Source organism: Hyla sarda, chromosome 4, assembly GCF_029499605.1.
Source record: "Hyla sarda isolate aHylSar1 chromosome 4, aHylSar1.hap1, whole genome shotgun sequence".
In the NCBI taxonomy this organism is placed as follows: domain Eukaryota; kingdom Metazoa; phylum Chordata; class Amphibia; order Anura; family Hylidae; genus Hyla; species Hyla sarda.
In genome coordinates this window covers 169,488,867-169,508,909 of record NC_079192.1, presented here as the reverse complement: position 1 = coordinate 169,508,909, position 20,043 = coordinate 169,488,867, and the positions used below count along the sequence as shown (strand labels likewise).

General features: G+C 42.2%; 1 protein-coding gene across 3 annotated transcripts in view; it reads right to left on the bottom strand.

The window, feature by feature from the left end:
• The window catches only part of LOC130368678 (nuclear receptor ROR-alpha), a 442,969-nt gene that overhangs the window by 15,065 nt on the left and 407,861 nt on the right, over positions 1 to 20,043 (bottom strand). For all 3 annotated transcript variants that reach the window (XM_056572693.1, XM_056572694.1, XM_056572696.1), the window contains one exon: positions 11,283 to 11,368. In XM_056572693.1, coding sequence (XP_056428668.1) covers positions 11,283 to 11,368 — 86 coding nt within the window. The remainder of the gene's footprint in view (positions 1 to 11,282; positions 11,369 to 20,043) is intronic.

Here is a 20,043-nt window from a genome sequence, read left to right as displayed (position 1 = left end):
ATTCCAGTGATGGCTGCAGGATATTTGCTTAAAATTTTAAGCAACCACACAAGTCCTGCATAAGACTACGGCGTTCAATCTACAGATTTTGTGAAAATCACATTTAACTCAATGGGACCTTTGTCAAATCCGTAGATTAAAGGGGTACTCCGCTGCTCAGCGTTTGGAACAAACTGTTCCGAACGCTGGAGCCTGCGCCGGGAGCTCGTGACATAATAGCCCTGCCCCCTCATGATGTCACGTCCCACCCCCTCAATGCAAATCTATGGGAGGGGGCATGGCGCCTTTCATGCCCCCCCCCTTCCGTAGACTTGCAGAGGGGGCGGGGCGTGACCTCGTCAGGGGGAGGGGCTATGACATCACAAGCTCCCGGCGCTGGCTCCAGCGTTCGGAACAGTTTATTCCAAATGCTGAGCAGTGGAGTACCCCTTTAAATGCAGTAGTCTTGCACAAGTATCAGGCTCAGACAGCTCTTAAATGTAAACCTATATACTCTTGCCTGGGCCATCACTGGGGTTGCACTTTAAATTGACTGCATGAATTGTAGAGCTTGTGAAGGCTTTCTAAACAAGCGCCGATCTCGTTGACCGGGGCTCGTTTGCCGCTTTTGGTCGGGCCATCTAAAAGGGCATTGAAGCTATGTGTATATGAGTTTTGAGCCTCATTTAAGGTCATATTTTTTACCAAATCCAGAATTGGAACCAACACTGAGAAAAAAAAAAAAAACATGGACAGGTTGCACTTTCTGTGTTTTGGACCCGCTCCTGGTTTCTGTAAAAATTTACCAAATATTTACAGCTGTGAGAAATCCACTACAAGTTACGCTACCATTCACTTGTATGGGTCTGCACACAGTATGCAATAGTGTCAGATTTGCAGACTGACAGTGGACCCACTGCTAGTTACGAGCGTGTGAATGTACCCTAAAGCTATATTGGCACACAGTTTTTTTTAAGACAAATTTTGAAGCCTCCTAAAAAGGTCAGTATAATGTCTACAACTTGTGCTGCTTTTTCCCATTAATTGCAATGTAATGCCGTTTAATTTTATATCCATATTAATAATTGACATAGGGGAAGATTTACAACATTTTTTCCAAAAGTTAGTGAAGAAGTTGTCCACAGCAACCAGATTGCCTATTTATTTTTTAAATGTTGCTCTAACACTTTTTTGCAGATGTAAACATACCAAAATACATTTGCTATGCAGACTGCATATTAACATTCTGATGTAGGAATTTAAAAATGGCGGAAAAACATCTGAAAAAAAAAAAAAAGTAGAAAATATCCAAATGCAAAAATGGCTGAAAAAAATCTGAAAGTTTCATTTTGCCTGTAATAAATTATATTTTTTGAGGCTTAAAATTGGTCTAAAAACCTGTGTGCACATAGCTTTAGGCTAGAGTCACATGGAAAAAAATAGCAAACATCATTTACTTTACGTGTGGATTTGCGTTTGTAATTGCCGAAAAAAATGCCTGCAAAAAAAGTTGCACTCGTTATTTTGCCAATTTAGACTTCTAAAACTGCATCAATAAAGGCATGTCTGTAATTGGCTATATTCATCATGGACTTTGGTGGGATCTAAAGTGTGAAAACAAATGTCATTAATGCAAATAGGACCTAAAAGGTTATTTATAGAATATTTTCTAACATTAGTGGCTTACTGATCAGCCTTCTACATCTTCAAATGACATTCAGAGCACGTGTACAAACTTAGGAAATAGTTACTATTACCAGAGCGGGAAGTGCACCTCTCGTGCACAGAGAGGCAGACATCTCTCCAAAAATTGCTGACTGTGGCAAAAAAAAAAACGGCTCAGTGTAAATGGGCAAAATGATCACATCTGTAGTAAAGATAAATGATCTGACCCACTAAAAAAAAAAAAAAAAAAAATGTATATAAATCTGGCGTTCAGATCATTAATTTGATAGAGACTTGTAAATGGTGACTGCACGGGAAAACTGGCTTTTCCAGTAAAACTGATCCCATCCTAGCAAAATATCTGTGGAACTGGCCAAGTCAATATATCATCCACATTATTACAGCAAAATTGGTTTTCTCAGAGGATCCAACATATAAATTTGTGACCTCAGCCTTGCAGAATAGTCCTTTATAAGAAGTAACAAGAAGAAAAATACTAAGTAAGTGTATCATCCATAGGTGTCACTGTTGGAATTGCTATGTACACAGGCCACCAATGACATCAGCACTCTTTGCTGCCGGCACGGCTGATGTATATAGGTTACATGAACAGGCCACATTGTTACTAAAGAGGACATCAAAAGCAACAAAACTATGCAACGTATAAATAACATTCATACCTGCGGATCTGCTTTTACATAACACACAGAAGAGGCTTCCTGGTTCATAAACCAGACTATTTTAAAGAGCAACTTTGTATTCCATGGATCTGATCAGTGCTCATAGATTTCTCAAGGTTCTCCTACCACACTTTCCTTTTTCATTGTATAGGGTAAGTATTATCTAAAGACAGTACTGCTAAGATCTTCCTACACATCTCCTTGCCTTGGGATTGGCAGATACGCGTTCTTCTAATCCCGCTCTTCACGCTAATGTAGGCTTTGGTCAGAGAGAGAAGCTGACACCCCGACGGTAGAAAAAATAGATGTGCGGGCAGATGATGTGACACAGGACTTCCTCCGCTACCCACCATAGCAGGACAATGTAGAACAATCTCATACATTAGACTGTCCAGACTGCAGCTCACATTCAAAGTAGAGGTGTGAAGTTTTGAATGCGGTTGGCCATATGCAGAAAGTACTTCTAAAATGCTGCTGTAAACCTACGTTTTTAAATACTTGACAGTTTTAGATATTATTAGGGTGAAACTGCGAGAACTTGCAAAAAAAAAAAAAAAAAGTAGGTTTAGAGCTTGGAAATATTCCGCTTGCAGCAGCGCCCATTAACTTGAATAGGAGCTGCTGCACTGTTTACGCTGCAGAATCCCCCACATAGATCCGGATTGCGCCGAAGGTAAGAACATATCGGCAGAATGTGCCTAGAAAAGATAAAGGGGTATTCCAGGATTTTTTTTTCATTTGACTATGCTACAGGGGCTGTAAAGTTAGTGTTGTTGATAATATAGTGTCTGTACCTGTGTGTGACGGTTTTCTCACAATTCTTATGTGATTTTCACCCCAATATTTATTTTTACCAGCATACAAAATGACTGTTGTCTCAGATTTTTCCCAGGCTGCAATGCGGCAGAGACCTGACTCATTAGTCAGCTGATGACAGGGAGCCTTGGTGGGAGAGAGATCAATCTGCAACTGATGCAACAGCTGTAGGCACCATGATTGAAAACCACAGGTCTTTTGAATGGATGCAGCTCATTTATGTTTCAATGGGTGGGGTGGCTGATGTGTGGGAGGGAGAAAAATGGAATTATGGGATTTGTAGTAAAAAATAAATAAAGAAAGAAAGAAAAATCGAGCAGGAGATACTAGTTCACAAAAAGCTAGCCACAGTGTTATGGTGGACTCACAACATAGCCATTCCTAAAATCCCCTTATGGTGGATAACCCCTTTAAGAGACTGTACTTTAGTTTATGTGGCAGCAGTTCTATTCGGGAAAACGCTACCGCGGACATAAGTGGAGATTTAGGTGCATAGTGAATGCCGCTGATCTACTGTGAAAATTCAGCGAGAAAAGTCCTCGCTGAACTTCCGTACTGTGAAGTGGCCCTAAGGTTGGTATCGCACTGCTTTTTTTGTTTCTGTTAAATATTTACATTTTATACACTTGAAAAGGTAAAAAAAAAGTATACATTTACAGATTCTTAAAACAGATGACTATGGGCAACTATTTCCCTATTCCTCTACAAAAGGATTAATAAATCTCCCCCATAAGGTTTGCTTTCAGGACACTTATACGTTTTGTGTGTGGAAAGACGAGAGATGCCAGCGTGGAATATGAAGAAGTTCCGTTTATTCAAGAAAAAAGTCCAAGACACAAGACGTGAACTGCGTTCACGTCTTGTGTCTTGGACTTTTATCTTGAATAAACGGGACTTCTGCATATTCCACGCTGGCATCTCTCGTCTTCCCTGTGGATTTTGAGGTTGCCTAACACCTGCCGTGCTGTGGACCAGACATTCCCGCAGTGAGCTGGCCACGATTTTTTTATTTTTTACATTTTGTCTTTGGGACACAATGAGTTTTTGTCCTGCAAACAAATTGTGTATTTTGTGAGATCAACCAAAACGTAGTCACTCGAAGAATACATCTTTGTCTACTAAAGTCTATGGGGAAGATACATCAAAGCCTGTGAATAGGAAAAGTAGACCCGTTGCCCATAGCAACCAATCAGATCGCTTCTTTCAATTTTTCCGAGGCCTATTTAAAGTGAAAGAAGTGATCTGATTGGTTGCTATGGGCATCTGGTCAACTTTTCCTCTCCACAGGTTTTGATAAATCTCCCCCATATAACCGCACCGTGGATACATCAGAACCCTCCTATAACTTCTAGTGCTGAAAACTAAACTACAAGTTGTAGCCCTAAGCACTGAGCTATTAAACATCACTTTTTGGGCCAGTGATGAGGGGATATGTGGGAAAGATTCAATTACTATATATACTTTGTATTGTTTTTTTTAACTTTGTATTGAATGTAGTCATCCTTTGTATACAGGACTATCCCCTTTACATTGTAACATTTGTCATACTGGGAAGCTGGACAAAACAGGACCATGCGGTACTGCAGTGCCCCTGTTCTCATTTTAGAGTTCCAAAGTAATACAGAACATGTCAGTAAAAGAAACGTTTCTCAACAACTTTGTTGAGAAACTAAGGGACAAATCCTTTAAAGGGGTATTCCCGTAAAAAAAAAAAAAAAAAATAATAATATATATATATCTCTCAACTGGCTCCAGAAAGTTAAACAGATTTGTGAATTACTTCTATTAAAAAATCTTAACCCTTTCAGTACTTATCGGCTGATGATGTTGAGTTGTTCTTTTCTGTCTGACCACAGTGCTCTCTGCTGACACCTCTGTTCATGTCAGGAACTGTCAGGAGAAGGAGAGGTTTGCAATGGGGATTTGCTCCTACTCTGGACAGAGGTGTCAGCAGACAGCACTGTTGTCAGACAGAAAAGAATATAACATAAGTACTGGAAGGATTAAGATTTTTTTTTTAATAGAAGTAATTCACAAATCTGTTGAAATTTCTGGAGCTAGTTGATATGAAAAAATAAAATTAAAATTAAAAACTGTTTTTAACTGGAATACCCCTTTAAGAAACCCATAGTCCTTAAAGGGGTACTCCGGAAGAACACTATATTTTTAAAATAAACTGGTGCCAGAAAGATAAACAGATTTGTAGATTACTTCTTTGAAAAAAAAATCTTAATCCTTCCAGTAGTTATCAGCTGCTCTATGCTCCAGAGAAAGTTCATATCTTTTTGAATTTCTTTTCTGTCTGACCACAGTGCTCTCTGCTGACACCTCTGCCCATATCAGGAACTGTCCAGAGCAGGATAGGTTTGCTATGGGGATTTGCTCCTACTCTGGACAGTTCCTGACATGGACAGAGGTGTCAGCAGAGAGCACTGTGGTCAGACAGAAAAGCAATACAAAAAGAAAAGAACTTTCTGTGGAGTGTACAGCAGCTGATAAGTACTGGAAGGATCAAGATTTTTAAATAGAAGTCATTTACAAATCTGTTTAACTTTAGGGTACCAGTTGATAAAAAAAACCAAAAAAAAAAAAACTGTTTTGCACTGGAGTACCCCTTAAATAAGTACTCCATCCCTAGACATCTTATCACCTATCCGAGGGGGTCCAGCCCCCGAGATCTCCGTGCCACACTCTGTGTTCTGAACATTCATTCATGTTTATGGGAGGGCTCATAATGGTGGAGTACCCCTTTAACTTCATGTTCATATATATTTATTTTTTATTTTAGGAAAAATACAAAGAAAAGTCATACTTTTTGTTTCTACTGCTCACTATACATGATGAATCACAGGCTGTAGCAAAGGATGTTATGGTTATGTGCATACTAAAAATATACATGTTTAGCTATCTTTAATAAATGTATTTAACCCCTCCCATAGGTTGCAATTTTTGACTTCCATTTTCTTCCTTCTCACCTTCTAAGAGCCTTGATATTTAAAAATTTCCAGTTGCAAGAGTGCCGTTTTTTTAAAGGACAAGTTGTACTTTACGGACACCCTTTATTTTACTATATAAACATAAAAAAATGGAATTGAACAATTTTTGTGGAGTCTGTGAGCAGCTAAAAGAGATCTCATAGGAAGATGGTGTCATCCTGTATTTTACAGTCAGCTGACCCAGGACTGACTACATCACCCGAAACATGAAACGATTTTCTGTGGGTCAGGCTGGTGATCCCATGACCCAGTCACAGTAATGGAATGTATTAATGCAGCTGTCCTGGAATGAAACAGATGGCAAAGTCAAGAGTGCTTCAGTTAACCAGGGCTCTTCAATCTAGTGAAACTAATTTGGACTAGGTCCACATATTTAAAGAGATACTCTGCCCCTAGACATCTTATCCCCCATCTAAAGGATAAGGGATAAGATGTCTGGAAGATGTCTGCGATCTCCCTGCTGCACCCGATGTTCGTTTAGAGTGTCAGGTGCAGCGCCGTAGGCTCGTGACGTCACAGCCGCGCCCCACTTGTGACTTTCTGACAACGCCCCCTCAATGCGTACTCTCCTATCTGGTGCCTGGACTGGTCCGGCATTACAACTGAACAATAGCATAAATTTGCCCAGACCATTGTCCATATAGGAATAACCCCTTAAAGTGTACCTGTCATCAACAAAAACTTTTTATATAATGTAGATAATACCATTATATGTATATTTGTAATATACATTGGTTAAAAAATTTGTATATTTTTTGGGTGAAAAAAAAGCTGTCTCTGCACCTATTGCCTGTGTGTGTCTATGAGGAGTCCAAATACAGAAAGTGAGGGCAGGACAAGTAGGGCTCTGTGCAAGCTCCTGGCTTGTCAATCATTCTCATGTGTGAGCCCATAGTATGTCACAGAGCCTTACTGCACAGAGCCCTATATGTCATCAGTGCACAGAGCCCTGTATGTCATCAGTGCACAGAGCCCTGCATGTCATCAGTGCACAGAGCCCTGCATGTCATCAGTGCACAGAGCCCTGCATGTCATCACTGCACAGAGCCCTGCATGTCATCACTGCACAGAGCCCTGCATGTCCTCACTGCACAGAGCCCTGTATGTCCTCACTGCACAGAGCCCTGTATGTCCTCACTGCACAGAGCCCTGTATGTCCTCACTGCACAGAGCCCTGTATGTCCTCACTGCACAGAGCCCTGCATGTCCTCACTGCACAGAGCCCTGCATGTCCTCACTGCACAGAGCCCTGCATGTCCTCACTGCACAGAGCCCTGCATGTCCTCACTGCACAGAGCCCTGCATGTCCTCACTGCACAGAGCCCTGCATGTCCTCACTGCACAGAGCCCTGCATGTCCTCACTGCACAGAGCCCTGCATGTCCTCACTGCACAGAGCCCTGCATGTCCTCACTGCACAGAGCCCTGCATGTCCTCACTGCACAGAGCCCTGCATGTCCTCACTGCACAGAGCCCTGCATGTCCTCACTGCACAGAGCCCTGCATGTCCTCACTGCACAGAGCCCTGCATGTCATCACTGCACAGAGCCCTGTATGTCATCACTGCACAGAGCCCTGCTTGTCCTCACTGCACAGAGCCCTGCTTGTCCTCACTGCACAGAGCCCTGCTTGTCCTCACTGCACAGAGCCCTGCATGTCATCACTGCACAGAGCCCTGCATGTCATCACTGCACAGAGCCCTGCATGTCATCACTGCACAGAGCCCTGCATGTCATCACTGCACAGAGCCCTGCATGTCATCACTGCACAGAGCCCTGTATGTCCTCACTGCACAGAGCCCTGCTTGTCATCACTGCACAGAGCCCTGTATGTCATCACTGCACAGAGCCCTGCATGTCATCACTGCACAGAGCCCTGTATGTCATCACTGCACAGAGCCCTGCATGTCATCACTGCACAGAGCCCTGCTTGTCCTCACTGCACAGAGCCCTGCATGTCATCACTGCACAGAGCCCTGCATGTCATCACTGCACAGAGCCCTGTATGCCCTCACTGCACAGAGCCCTGTATGCCCTCACTGCACAGAGCCCTGTATGTCATCACTGCACATAGCCCTGCTTGTCCACCCTCACTTCCTGTTTTTGGACTCCTCATAGAGTCACACAGGCAATAGCTGTAGGGACAAAAATATACATATTTATCAACCAATGTATATTACTAATATACATATAATGGTATTATCTACATTATATAAAAAGTTTTTGTTGATGACAGGTACACTTTAACAGCATAAAGTGAGATTCTTGAGAACAGTGTGTGCTTAGTAGTCAGTACTTAGACAAGGTCCTCTCCTGTTTTATCATGGCAATGCTCCTGGGGTTTAGAAAAATGGTTTGCTGAGTTTGGTATAAAAGAACTTTATCAGCCTGAGCAGAGTCTTTACTCAGTGCCGACTGTGCACTATTACTTTTTGCTTAATCTCAAAAGTACAAAATCTTATTATTAATATTCTTAGGACGTAAGAAATGTCTTCAACATATTTTGGGCACCTTTTCCTTTTTCATTTAATCCATAGAATTTCTGCACCTCTAACTATAGGTGAACTGGCTGACATATTACCTGATCGTGTCTAGGGTTGCGGTAGCACCTCTATTATTCCATACATGTGCCCAATAAAATGGACAGTAAATCATTTGTGTATGAAGTCCTCCTTCATAGAAAAGATCCGCTTTCAATCAAACAAAAGATTAGGAAATGATTAATGTCGCAGATGCCCCTGCCCCAGCAGAAATGACAGATAAGCAGATGGCATCGCACAGCAACACATTTATGTTTGTGCTACAGAGATTATCAGCCCCAGCAAAACTGTGTAACAGGTTGGAAAAGAGAGAGCCTTTTGACAAAAGACTAAAAACTGAAAACCCTGTCACTCCTCATGTCAGCGCCAAATTACCATGGACTTAAAATGAGATTCCCATCACTGGGCAGAGCAACAAATGTAAGGTTATGCAATAAAATCCATCTAAAAAATATCATAAAACAAATCTACCGGTATGTCTTGGTGTGCTGGGTCTTAGAAGTAGACCCATGAATGATAAAGTACTGGTAATATACCTACGTACTGTCTAAAGTAAATCATGGACACAAGGTCAGAGAGGCAGAGAGTGCAGCAAGACAAGGGGGGGGGGGGATTTATACATCTTGATGTTGGATGTAGCAGGTTACGATTCAGCAAAACGCTGCCATGATAAATTGACATATGGATGAAAGTGCCGATAGAGATGGGAAGGCTTGGAAAAAAAACTGTTTTTTTCCAAAGCTGTTTTTTGTTCCCCAGAAAAAATGAAATTTTTTTTTTCAATAACAAATAATCTGTATATAACATGGTATTTAAACTACATATCAATTAGACCTTTATGAAAGACATCGGGAAACACTGCTAGAAAGACTTCTAAAAAATGTTTTCACTACCAAAAAATGGTAAAAAGCCTACCATGGTTAGAAGAAAAAGAATGTCATACTACAAATACCATACAGGTCAGTAGAAAACTTTTACAGAGAAGTCTGGCATTTCATGGGCTGAAGTTAAACTACGTTAAAGTAGAATGCACTAAAATAATTGTTTGCATCTTTGGAGGTCTGTGCACTACTGGACTGAATAATGCACCAGCTGGAGCTGGAATAGAGTTCAGCGATAACTTACAAAAACGAAATTTTCTAAGTACATTATACTAAGGGTAGGGTCACGCATGCTGTATTTTGCTGGTATTTTCCTACCCATGGAAGTCAATGGGTTGCAAAATCAGCTGCAGAAAATATGCAGAGAAATGTGCACATGTTATCCTATCCTAAATCTGCGAGGACACGGAAGGCCACTCCCTTCCCACTAACCCTGGTGAATTTCTAAAAAAGTGTTTAGACCTGATTACAAACAGCAGAAAATTGCAAAAATTTTTGAGACCTGGTACCAGAAAAAACTTTTTACTGTTTTTAGTCTGTTTTAACCAAGTGTGAACACCGCTTACAAGGTTAAAAAAAAACTACAACATAAAGACAACTAAATACCTGCAGTTTTTATGGGATTTACACAGTAGTGGTCTTATTGTTTGGTTTTTATAAAATGCCAACACTGTAGTAAGAAAAATGTGACAAAAAAAAGGTCAGATTCACATGTGCATAATATGGGTGTACTTCTGTGCCCATTTATGGATGCAAAATCTCACTTGACCGCAAAACTAATGGAACAAAATTACTGCATTGTAGATCCCTCCAATGCAGTCTATTAGGGTCATGGTAGAAAAGAACTCCCGGCACTCACTGTATTCTTCTGCCAAGTGTTTCGGGTTTATTTAAACAGTGCTAATACAAATAGACGCGTTTTGGCCAAAGCCTTACCCAGACTGACATACTTAAGTAAGGCTTTGGCCGAAACGCGTCTATTTGTATTAATACTGTGTAAATAAACACAAAACACTTGGCAGAAGAATACAGTGAGTGCCGGGAATTATTTTCTACCAGAAGTACTACCTTCCGCGTGCACCACTACCGGACACATGATCAGGTAAGGAAGTGCACCCGTATTACACTCATGTGAAAATGGCCTATGGCTGGAAGCGCATGTAGTTTTTGTGGCAGTTTGTAATGTTTTTTTTTTTTTTTTTTTTTTAACCCCAGCCAGCAAAAGATTTAAAAAGAACTGGGGAATATTAAGGAATTTAAGGATTTATATTTCTGTTCCCTATTGGATTGGAGGTACATGTTGGGGAGTCCCCTGACATATACATCTGATGTATACAGTGCTGAAGTAGCCTAATCCAGATATATGCCCACAGCAGTTGTCGCATTCCCTCCCTCAAAAGCTTGGCACTGTATACTAAGTGTCTGCAGCAGCCAGAGTAAGTACAGGTGAAAGCAGTGCTGGCAGCAAATCATGGAAAATCAGCAGTCCATCATGATGGGAGTGTAATCCAGAATAAGGCGTTAAGTGATGTTTACTGGTATCACTAGTATCGATAAGTTTTCCTGAATTATCTAAGCTGTATTTTTTTATGCATCATGTATTTCGCGTGCTTATAAATCCTATTCTATACTCAAATAAAACAGAATAGACTCTCAACCAGTGACTTGTTCTGTACGTGATTGTATGGAGTATCTGAAATAAAGACTGGGTTTGTGACATACTGTACCTTACAACCCTCGCAGGTGATGACCCCGTAATGGATCCCTGATGATTTGTCTCCACAGATTTTGCACGGAATTATTTCGATTTGAGCTGAGAAAGAAGAGGAGAGCGCGGAGTTAATTACCTTCCATTTTAATAGATGTACAAGATGAACCCATGCTAAATATTCCAAGGCAGCGATGAGAGCCTGCTCCCCCCCTTAGGGCTCCCATCTAAAATTATAGTTGCTCATTATCGAAAGGCTTTTGGGTAATTAAAATGGGTCAGATGAGGTGCCAAAAGATCTAGAACATATACATTTGTGCATAAATATACAGATTTAACTATATGCCTTTGGATTGGCTCATATATATATATATATATATATATATATATATATATATATATATAGAAGAAAGAAACCTTGATCTTCCTCATCGGACGCCATCTAAATATGACAGAGGTATCGGCATCTTCAAAAACAAAGTGAACTGCGCAATCTAAAGTCATGAATAGATAAGATACCTATCACAAGACAAGCTTTGGGATTCACAGCTAGCTTTCACTGTGTTTGGACTGTTCCCAAGGCAAACCCATAACTTATAAAAAGAGGTGCTACTATTCCCTCCTATGTACACGACTGTCTCTAAAGCCGTGTTTCCCAACCAGGGTGCCTCCAGCTGTTGCAAAACTACAACTCCCAGCATGCCCGGACAGCCAACGGCTGTCCGGGCATGCTGGGAGTTGTAGTTTTGCAACAGCTGGAGGCACCCTGGCTGGGAAACACTGCTCTAGAGGTTTTCAGGAGAACATAGGTATCAGATAAAGTAGTGATCTTGGGGTCAGACGAATTCTAGACAGAGCAGAAGAACACTACAGTGATCTTCTCCACACTCCGGATTGGATGAGACTAGAGATGAGCGAACTTACAGTAAATTCGATTTGTCACGAACTTCTCAGCCCGGCGGTTGCTGACTTTTCCTGCATAAATTAGTTCCGCTTTCCGGTGCTCCGGTGGGCTGGAAAAGGTGGATACAGTCCTAGGAAAGAGTCTCCTAGGACTGTATCCACCTTTTCCAGCCCACGGGAGCACCTGAAAGCTGAACTAATTTATGCAGGAAAAGTCATCAACTGCCGAGCTGAGAAGTTCGTGACGAATCGAATTTACTGTAAGTTCGCTCATCTCTAGATGAGACCATAGAACACATGTTTTATTAAACCGTCCTGTGAGCGATACAAACCCTTCCAAAGCATATATTTACCCATGCATACACCAGGAACTTTTGAGAACATAACTGCTATTGTCTATTGTTAAAAATGGCAACCAGAAATTCAAGACTTAACAAATCTCAGCTGACTCCGAGACTGGTAGGTAAAAGGATAACTAAACATACACAGGACATGACTTTATAAACAGTACAACAAATACACAGTAAAAACCACCTCCGAAGGCCCCCTCCCATCAAGACCACTTTTTTTGTGACCAAATACATTGAAAGATGACCCTCGATAGGCTACTTTCCCCACTTGGCAGTTTTTTTTTTTTGGGGGAAATCTACCGCTGCAATTTTTGAGCCAAAGCCAGAAGTGTATTCAAAAGGAATGGGAAACATAAAGAAAGATATTTAAATAAAATAAAATTATATATATATATATATATATATATATATATATATATATATATATATATATATTAGCAAGTTTTTTTTAGTAGGGACCCTCTGTAGAGAGCATAGTTGGGAGTTATTCGCGCACTGAAACATCTTGATGCAGACCTGCATTATGCTGCTTCACCAAACTGGAGCAAGAAGGACCACGAGACTTGTAAGGGACATCGAGGGAGAGATGCAGACAGCATTGTGAGGTATCAATGGAGCTAAGGCAGCAGGAGGAGTATTTCCAGTAACAGCGTCATTGGATCGGAGGAAGACATAGGACTAAGAATGAGAGGAGAGCCATGCTGTGGACAAAGAGTGAGATTGCAAAGCATGATGGGGACTCCTAAACAAGGAGTCATCCTGGGGTCCAGGATTTAGAGAAGGAGCTAAGCTGGGGTCTAGGTATGAGATGGAAAGCCATGCTGGGACCTAGAAATGAGAGACACGGAGCCATGTTGGGACAAGGAATAAGATTGGTAGCCATGCTGTGGACCAGTAATAAGATGAGGAGCCATGTTGGATACCATAAATAAGATGAGGAGCCATGCTGAGGACTAGTACTAAGATGGGGAGCCATGCTGGAAACTATGAATGGGGAGCCATGCTGAGGAAAAAAAAAAAAGGTAGGGAGCCATGCTGGAGACCAGGTATAAGATAAGGAGCCTTGCTGGGGACTGGTAATAGGATGGGGAGCCATTCTGGGGACTCGTAATAGGATGGTGAGCCATTCTAGAGACTAATAATAAGATGGGGAGCCATTCTGGGGACTAGTAATAAGACAGGGAGCCATGGTGAGGACTTTATTTGAGGTAGGAGACATGCTTAGTAATTATAGAGGCACAGGGGAAACAAACAACTTGACGCTCACCTAGCACGAGTCCCTGTAGGTCTACCGCAGATCCTGTTCTCCTCGGTATGATCACGGTATTTTCTCTGTGCTCTCAAAAATTAGCTGGTTCCATGACCTTTTCACCTCAACCAATCAGTGGCCACAGTGGTGTCAAGTGTCAAGCTATCGATTGGCTGAGCAGGAAGGTCCTGTAAGTCCCACGAGACACCGGACTGCATGGAGAAGAACGGGATCTGGGGCAGACCTACGGGGACCTGTGCTAGGTAAACATCAGTTTTTTTTCTAGGTTTCCCACGTGCCCCAGCACAACATTAACAGAGATGTGACATGGAGTTGTGGACATTAAATGGAGTGACATTGGAGGATTGACATAACATGGGGGTGTGGACATGAAATGGGGGAGATGTGAAATAGAGGATGTGGACATGAAATGAGGTGATAAAAATGAAATGGAGGGGGGGGGGAAGTGAAATTGGGGATGGACATGAAATAGGGGGATAGACAGGAAATTGGGGGGGGGGGTGAAATTGTGGATAGACAGGAAATTGGGGGGGGGGGTGAAATTGTGGATAGGCATGAAATGGGGGGATAGACAGGAAATTGGGGGGGGGGGTGAAATTGTGGATAGACATGAAATGGGGGGATAGACAGGAAATTGGGGGGGGGGGGTGAAATTGTGGATAGACATGAAATGGAGAAGATTGGACATGAAATTGGAGGTTTTCACCATTTGTTTTTTACATCGCAATATTTATCTCTATAATCGCAATCGCACATTTTCCTAAATCGTGCAGTTCTAAAAATATATATATATATATATATATATATATATATATATATATATATATATATATATATAAAAACCAGATACATGTTATATATACATGATATATATATATATATATATATATATAGTAAAGAGGTGTTTGAGGTAGCACAACTGGAGTAGAGTGCAGTCAGTGGGTGCAGGCTGGTTGAGACAGTCCCAGTCACAGACTGTATAAGGATATCCAACACAAGGGTCCAGCAGCACACCAGAGAATTTGCAAACAGGGTGTTTTTATTATCCCATGTTCAGATACAACGTTTCAGCAGTATCACACTGCCAGAGAAAGGCAGTGTGATATTGATGAAACGTTGCACACACACACATATATACATACACACACACACACACGTGGTAGCGGGGTGTGATGAGGGCAGATGTTATTAACCTAGGGGCAGATGGCATTAACCCCTTGTATTTGTGATGCCAGGGCGTGGTACCACCCAAAAGGTATATCGCTGGATCCTGGGCAAGGCACGGGGGCAATAAAGACTCCGACGCCAAGATACAGACAACGGTAGCTTTACTGAGGGTAGACAGTTGGTAAAGTCTATACAGTTCAGCCAGGGCCCAAAAAGGTGACCAGTGACGCAGAGACCTTAAGGGGTTGCTGGGACTTGTAGGACTGGACAATTGAATGCAGATCAAGCTGACTTGACAGATGACAGGGACTGACATGACTTGACTCATAAAGCTGTGACTTTAGCTTACTTGAAATGATGGTGGCTGCAGGACTGGACTTCGAGGCCTCCAACACTCTGGACACACACACTAGACACAACTGCACTGGACCCCAGCAGGAAGCAAGAGCTAAGAGAGAAGCTAGCTCCACCCAGGGCTTATATGGGGGAGACTAGCAGGGAGCCCATAGGTCACTCTTGGGATCACCTGGTCACTGGTACTCCTGGGTAACAATCACATGACATAACTCTTAAAGATACAACACACTGCAGAACATATGTACAGGGGGGGGGGGGGACAGGTGCAAGGGGCCCTGGGAACACTGAAGGAGGCTGTCTGACAGGGCAGCAAGGGTACGGGGTAACACCTTCCGTACTGGGCCACCACACACACACATTCATATTTTATTAGTAATCAATTCAGAAATGTAGATATATATTTATACACACTCCTCCAAAAAATAAAGGGAACACTAAAATAACACATCCTAGATCTGAATGAATGAACTAATCGTATGAAATACTTTCGTCTTTACATGACACAAAAATTATCAATGGAAATCAAATTTATCAACCCATGGAGGTCTGGATATGGAGTAACACTCAAAATCAAAGTGGAAAACCACAATACAGGCTGATCCAACTTTGATGTAATGTCCTTAAAACAAGTCAAAATGAGGCTCAGTAGTGTGTGTGGCCTCCACGTGCCCGTATGACCTCCCTACAATGCCTGGGCATGCTTCCGATGAGGTGGCGGATGGTCTGAGGGATGTCCTCCCAGACCTGGACTAAAGCATCCGCCAACTCCTGGAAAGTCTGTGGTGCAAGGCGGCGTTGGTGGATGGAGCGAGACATGATATCCCAGATGTGCTCAATCAGATTCAGGTCTGGGGAACAGGCAGGCCCAGTCCATAGCATCAATGCCTTCCTCTTGCAGGAACTGCTGACACACTCCAGCCACATGAGGTCTAGCATTGTCTTGCATTAGGAGGACCCCAGGGCCAACTGTACCAGCATATGGTCTCACAAGGGGTCTGAGGATATCATCTAGTACCTAATGGCAGTCAGGCTACCTCTGGCAAGCACATGGAGGGCTGTGCAGCCCCCACCAAAGAAATGCCAATCCCACACCGGTCATGCTGGAGGATTTTGCAGGCAGCAGAACATTCTCCACGGCATCTCCAGTCACGTTTGTCACATGTGCTCAGTGTGAACCTGCTTTCATCTGTGAAGAGCACAGGGCACCAGTGGCAAATTTGCCAATCTTGGTGTTCTCTGGCAAATGCCAAGCGTCTTGCATGGTGTTGGACTGTAAGCACAACCTCCAGGCCCTCATACCACCCTCATGGAGCCTGTTTCTGACCATTTGAGTGGACACATGCACATTTTTGGCCTGCTGGAGGTAATTGGCACAAAGGCGGAGGTATCGGTCCTGCTGCTGGGTTGTTGCCCTCCTACGGCCTCCTCCCGTCTCCTGATATACTGGTCTGTCTCCTGGTAACGCCTCCATGCTCTGGACACTACACTGACAGACACAGCAAACCTTCTTGCCACAGCTCACATTGATGTGCCATCCTGGATGAGCTGCACTACCTGAGCCACTTGTGTGGGTTGTAGACTCGGTCTCATGCTACCACTAGAATGAAAGCACCGCCAGCATTCAAAAGTAACCAAAACATCAGCCAGGAAGCATAAGAACTGAGAAGTGGTCTGCAGAACCACTCCTTTATTGGGGGTGTCTTCCTAATTGCCTATAATTTCTACCTGTTGTCTGTTCCATTTGCACAACAGCATGTGAAATTGATTGTCAATCAGTGTTGCTTCCTGAGTGGACAGTGTGAGATCACAGAAGTGGGATTGACTTGGAGTTACATTGTGTTGTTTAAGTGTTCCCTTTATTTTTTTTGAGCAGTGTATATACTTATATCAAAAGGAGAAAGGTAAACAGCTATAGCTGTGTATGGTCCTTTCCTGCTTTGTTTTCATGGGGAATTGTGTCTTAATTATTACCTAATAATATTGTTTTTCTCCTACTCACATTAGTTATTTATATTCAATATGTAGTGGTAGTATCTTTCTTTCCTCCCCCCCTCCCTTCCTTCCCCTTCTTTTACTTGTGATTATCTTCATTCATGTTGCCACATATCTCTAATTGGGTGATATTTCTGGATGTGCACCCTATAATGGGCCGTTTTCCTTATGTGAACAGTGCCTTATTTTATTTATTGTTTTTCCAAACTGCTGATTATATCTATTTGTTTCACCTGCACCTTGGGATCTGTTCACACAGAAACATGCGGCTTATATGGATGCATTTTCTGTTTCTTTTTTCTTTGTATTTTTATATATTGTGATGTTCATATAATAATATTTTAACTACCGTATGTATTACAATTAGAAGACAGGATATGAATCACCCGTCTTTGAGATATTTATAGCCACCGCATTTGTCTATATATTAATATATAGATATATATTAATTTAGGTTTATATCCAAGCTTTTTATAATATGTTTATACTGCTTTTATATATTCAGTTTTTTCTTTATATATTCCATATTCACAATCTATCTCATTTTTGTACGTGATTAGCACAATGTGTATTAAGCTATATAGGTTTTATGGTTATACTTGTTTGTCTTTCACAATGTCAAATGAGTGGGAGGCACTATGGCATCACCATTGCAGGTGTTACCTGTAGGTGATGTGTGCTATATCTCAGATCCTCCCCCTTATAAGGGATAGTGTGGCAGTTCAACAGTTGTATGAGTAAGGCCAGGTGCCTCTGGCCGAAACGCGTCACCTGCATGCTTACCTGCTGTTTTGCTTTGAGCTGCTGTGCTGGACTACCATTTCTTCTTCATATATATATATATATATATATATATATATATATATACACATACACATATATACACACACATATATATATATATATATATATATATATATACACACACACACACACACACACACATACACATATATATATATTGTCTCATCATATCTAATAGCCTAGTCCCAGTGGACCCCATTTGTGATAAGTAATCCGTCATATACATGGCTTGGTCATTGTGAGAATGTATGAGGTTAGCAGTCACACTGCTCGGTGTGATCACCTGTACACGTGGATGATGAATAGGCTCTTTATGGTGATGCTGAGTACCTTCACACCAATATTAATCACACAGCTCTCCAGGATGATGCACGGTTACACTGGTAATGAAGAGATCTATTTGTAGAATGATCCAAAGCAGGAGAATCCACTGCATAACCTGGATGCTGCCCCACATAAAATAATGGTGCAAAGTAGGCAGATGATGAATGCACGTGGCTACAAGTAGAATATACTGTGCGGTAAAACAATGCTCTGTACAGTGTGCGGCACTCAGATTACCTCATGGCATTGGATATCGTGCAAATGGGGTTTCATTACAAATGCACAAGTGATTCATTATTACACATCACTACTCTTCTACAAGCCTATCTTGCCTGTATCGCTGCAGCAGGAATTGAAACCTTCGTCTGCTAATGTCAGGCATGGAGAGGAACCCAGATCTTCACTTTCAGACAAACCATATCCTGCAAGCAAGTAAAACAGCGCAGACACAGAGCACACGTTCCCCTGTATAGTGTCCAGTGTTCCTGCATTGTGCAAAACTACACGGACTCATGGTAAAAGGGACTGCAAAAGAGCCCAGTGGATTCTGGACATTGATTTAGACAAATATATTTGCACTGGGGACAGAAGTGATTTCATATTGTGGAAAAATATGATATAAAAATGTAATAAACTAGTTGGCCTTTGTGCATTTACTGAGAGCTAATACAATGAGAAATGACTTCTCTGACATAGCAGGTGCATTTCTAGTAGGGCCGATACCGATAATCAGTCACCTTTCAGGCAGATAGCCGAATAACGTATACCGATATAAGTTATCGGCTATTTCAGCAACCCCCCCCCTCCCCCCGGCGGGGCAGAAGCTGTTGCAGATCAATGATTTAAAGCGCCCGCTTTAAATCAATGAACTGCAGCGGCTTTTGCCGGGCCAGAGACCACCGCCCACTCCTCTCTCCCTGCCTGTCCTGGGGTCTTGAATCTAACCACCACAGTTGCCCCATCGCCTCCCCCCCCATCCTCTGCCCACAGCGGTGGTAATGGGGCAGCGGTGGCGGAATGTGGGCAGAGGATGGGGGGAGGCAATGGGACAGTGGCAGTGACGGTCGTCTCTGGCCGGGGCATTATCGGCATATCGGCAAGGTAATTGCCGATACCGATAACGTCCAAAATCGTGATTATCGGCCGATAATATCAGCCAAACCGATAATCGGTTGATCTCAAATTTTTAGGCACCACCATCACATTCTTCTGGCAATTCAGTCAGTCCCAAGGTCCTGTTACACCTCAACCTCATAACTTAGACATAATTAAGCTTCTATGGTTTTTGATAAGACATAAATAAAGACAGTCTTTTAAAGACAACCTCTCATGAAGTGCCATTCAATGCAAGTCTATGGGATGGGGCGTGACGACTCCTCCCACAGACTTTATTTGAGGAGGTGTGGCCATGACGTTACAAGGGCCGTAGCCGACCCCCGCAGAGCAAAAACAGCATTCGGAACATTTGGTTCCGAACACTGGCCAGTGGAGTACCCCTTTAATATAGGAAAAAGATGCTTTTGGGTCAGCACTCCCCATAGTGTCCGGACGGAGGATTTAATAGTCTCAGGAACAGTGGGTTTTTACTTTTTCTTATAAAAGAATTATTGGAA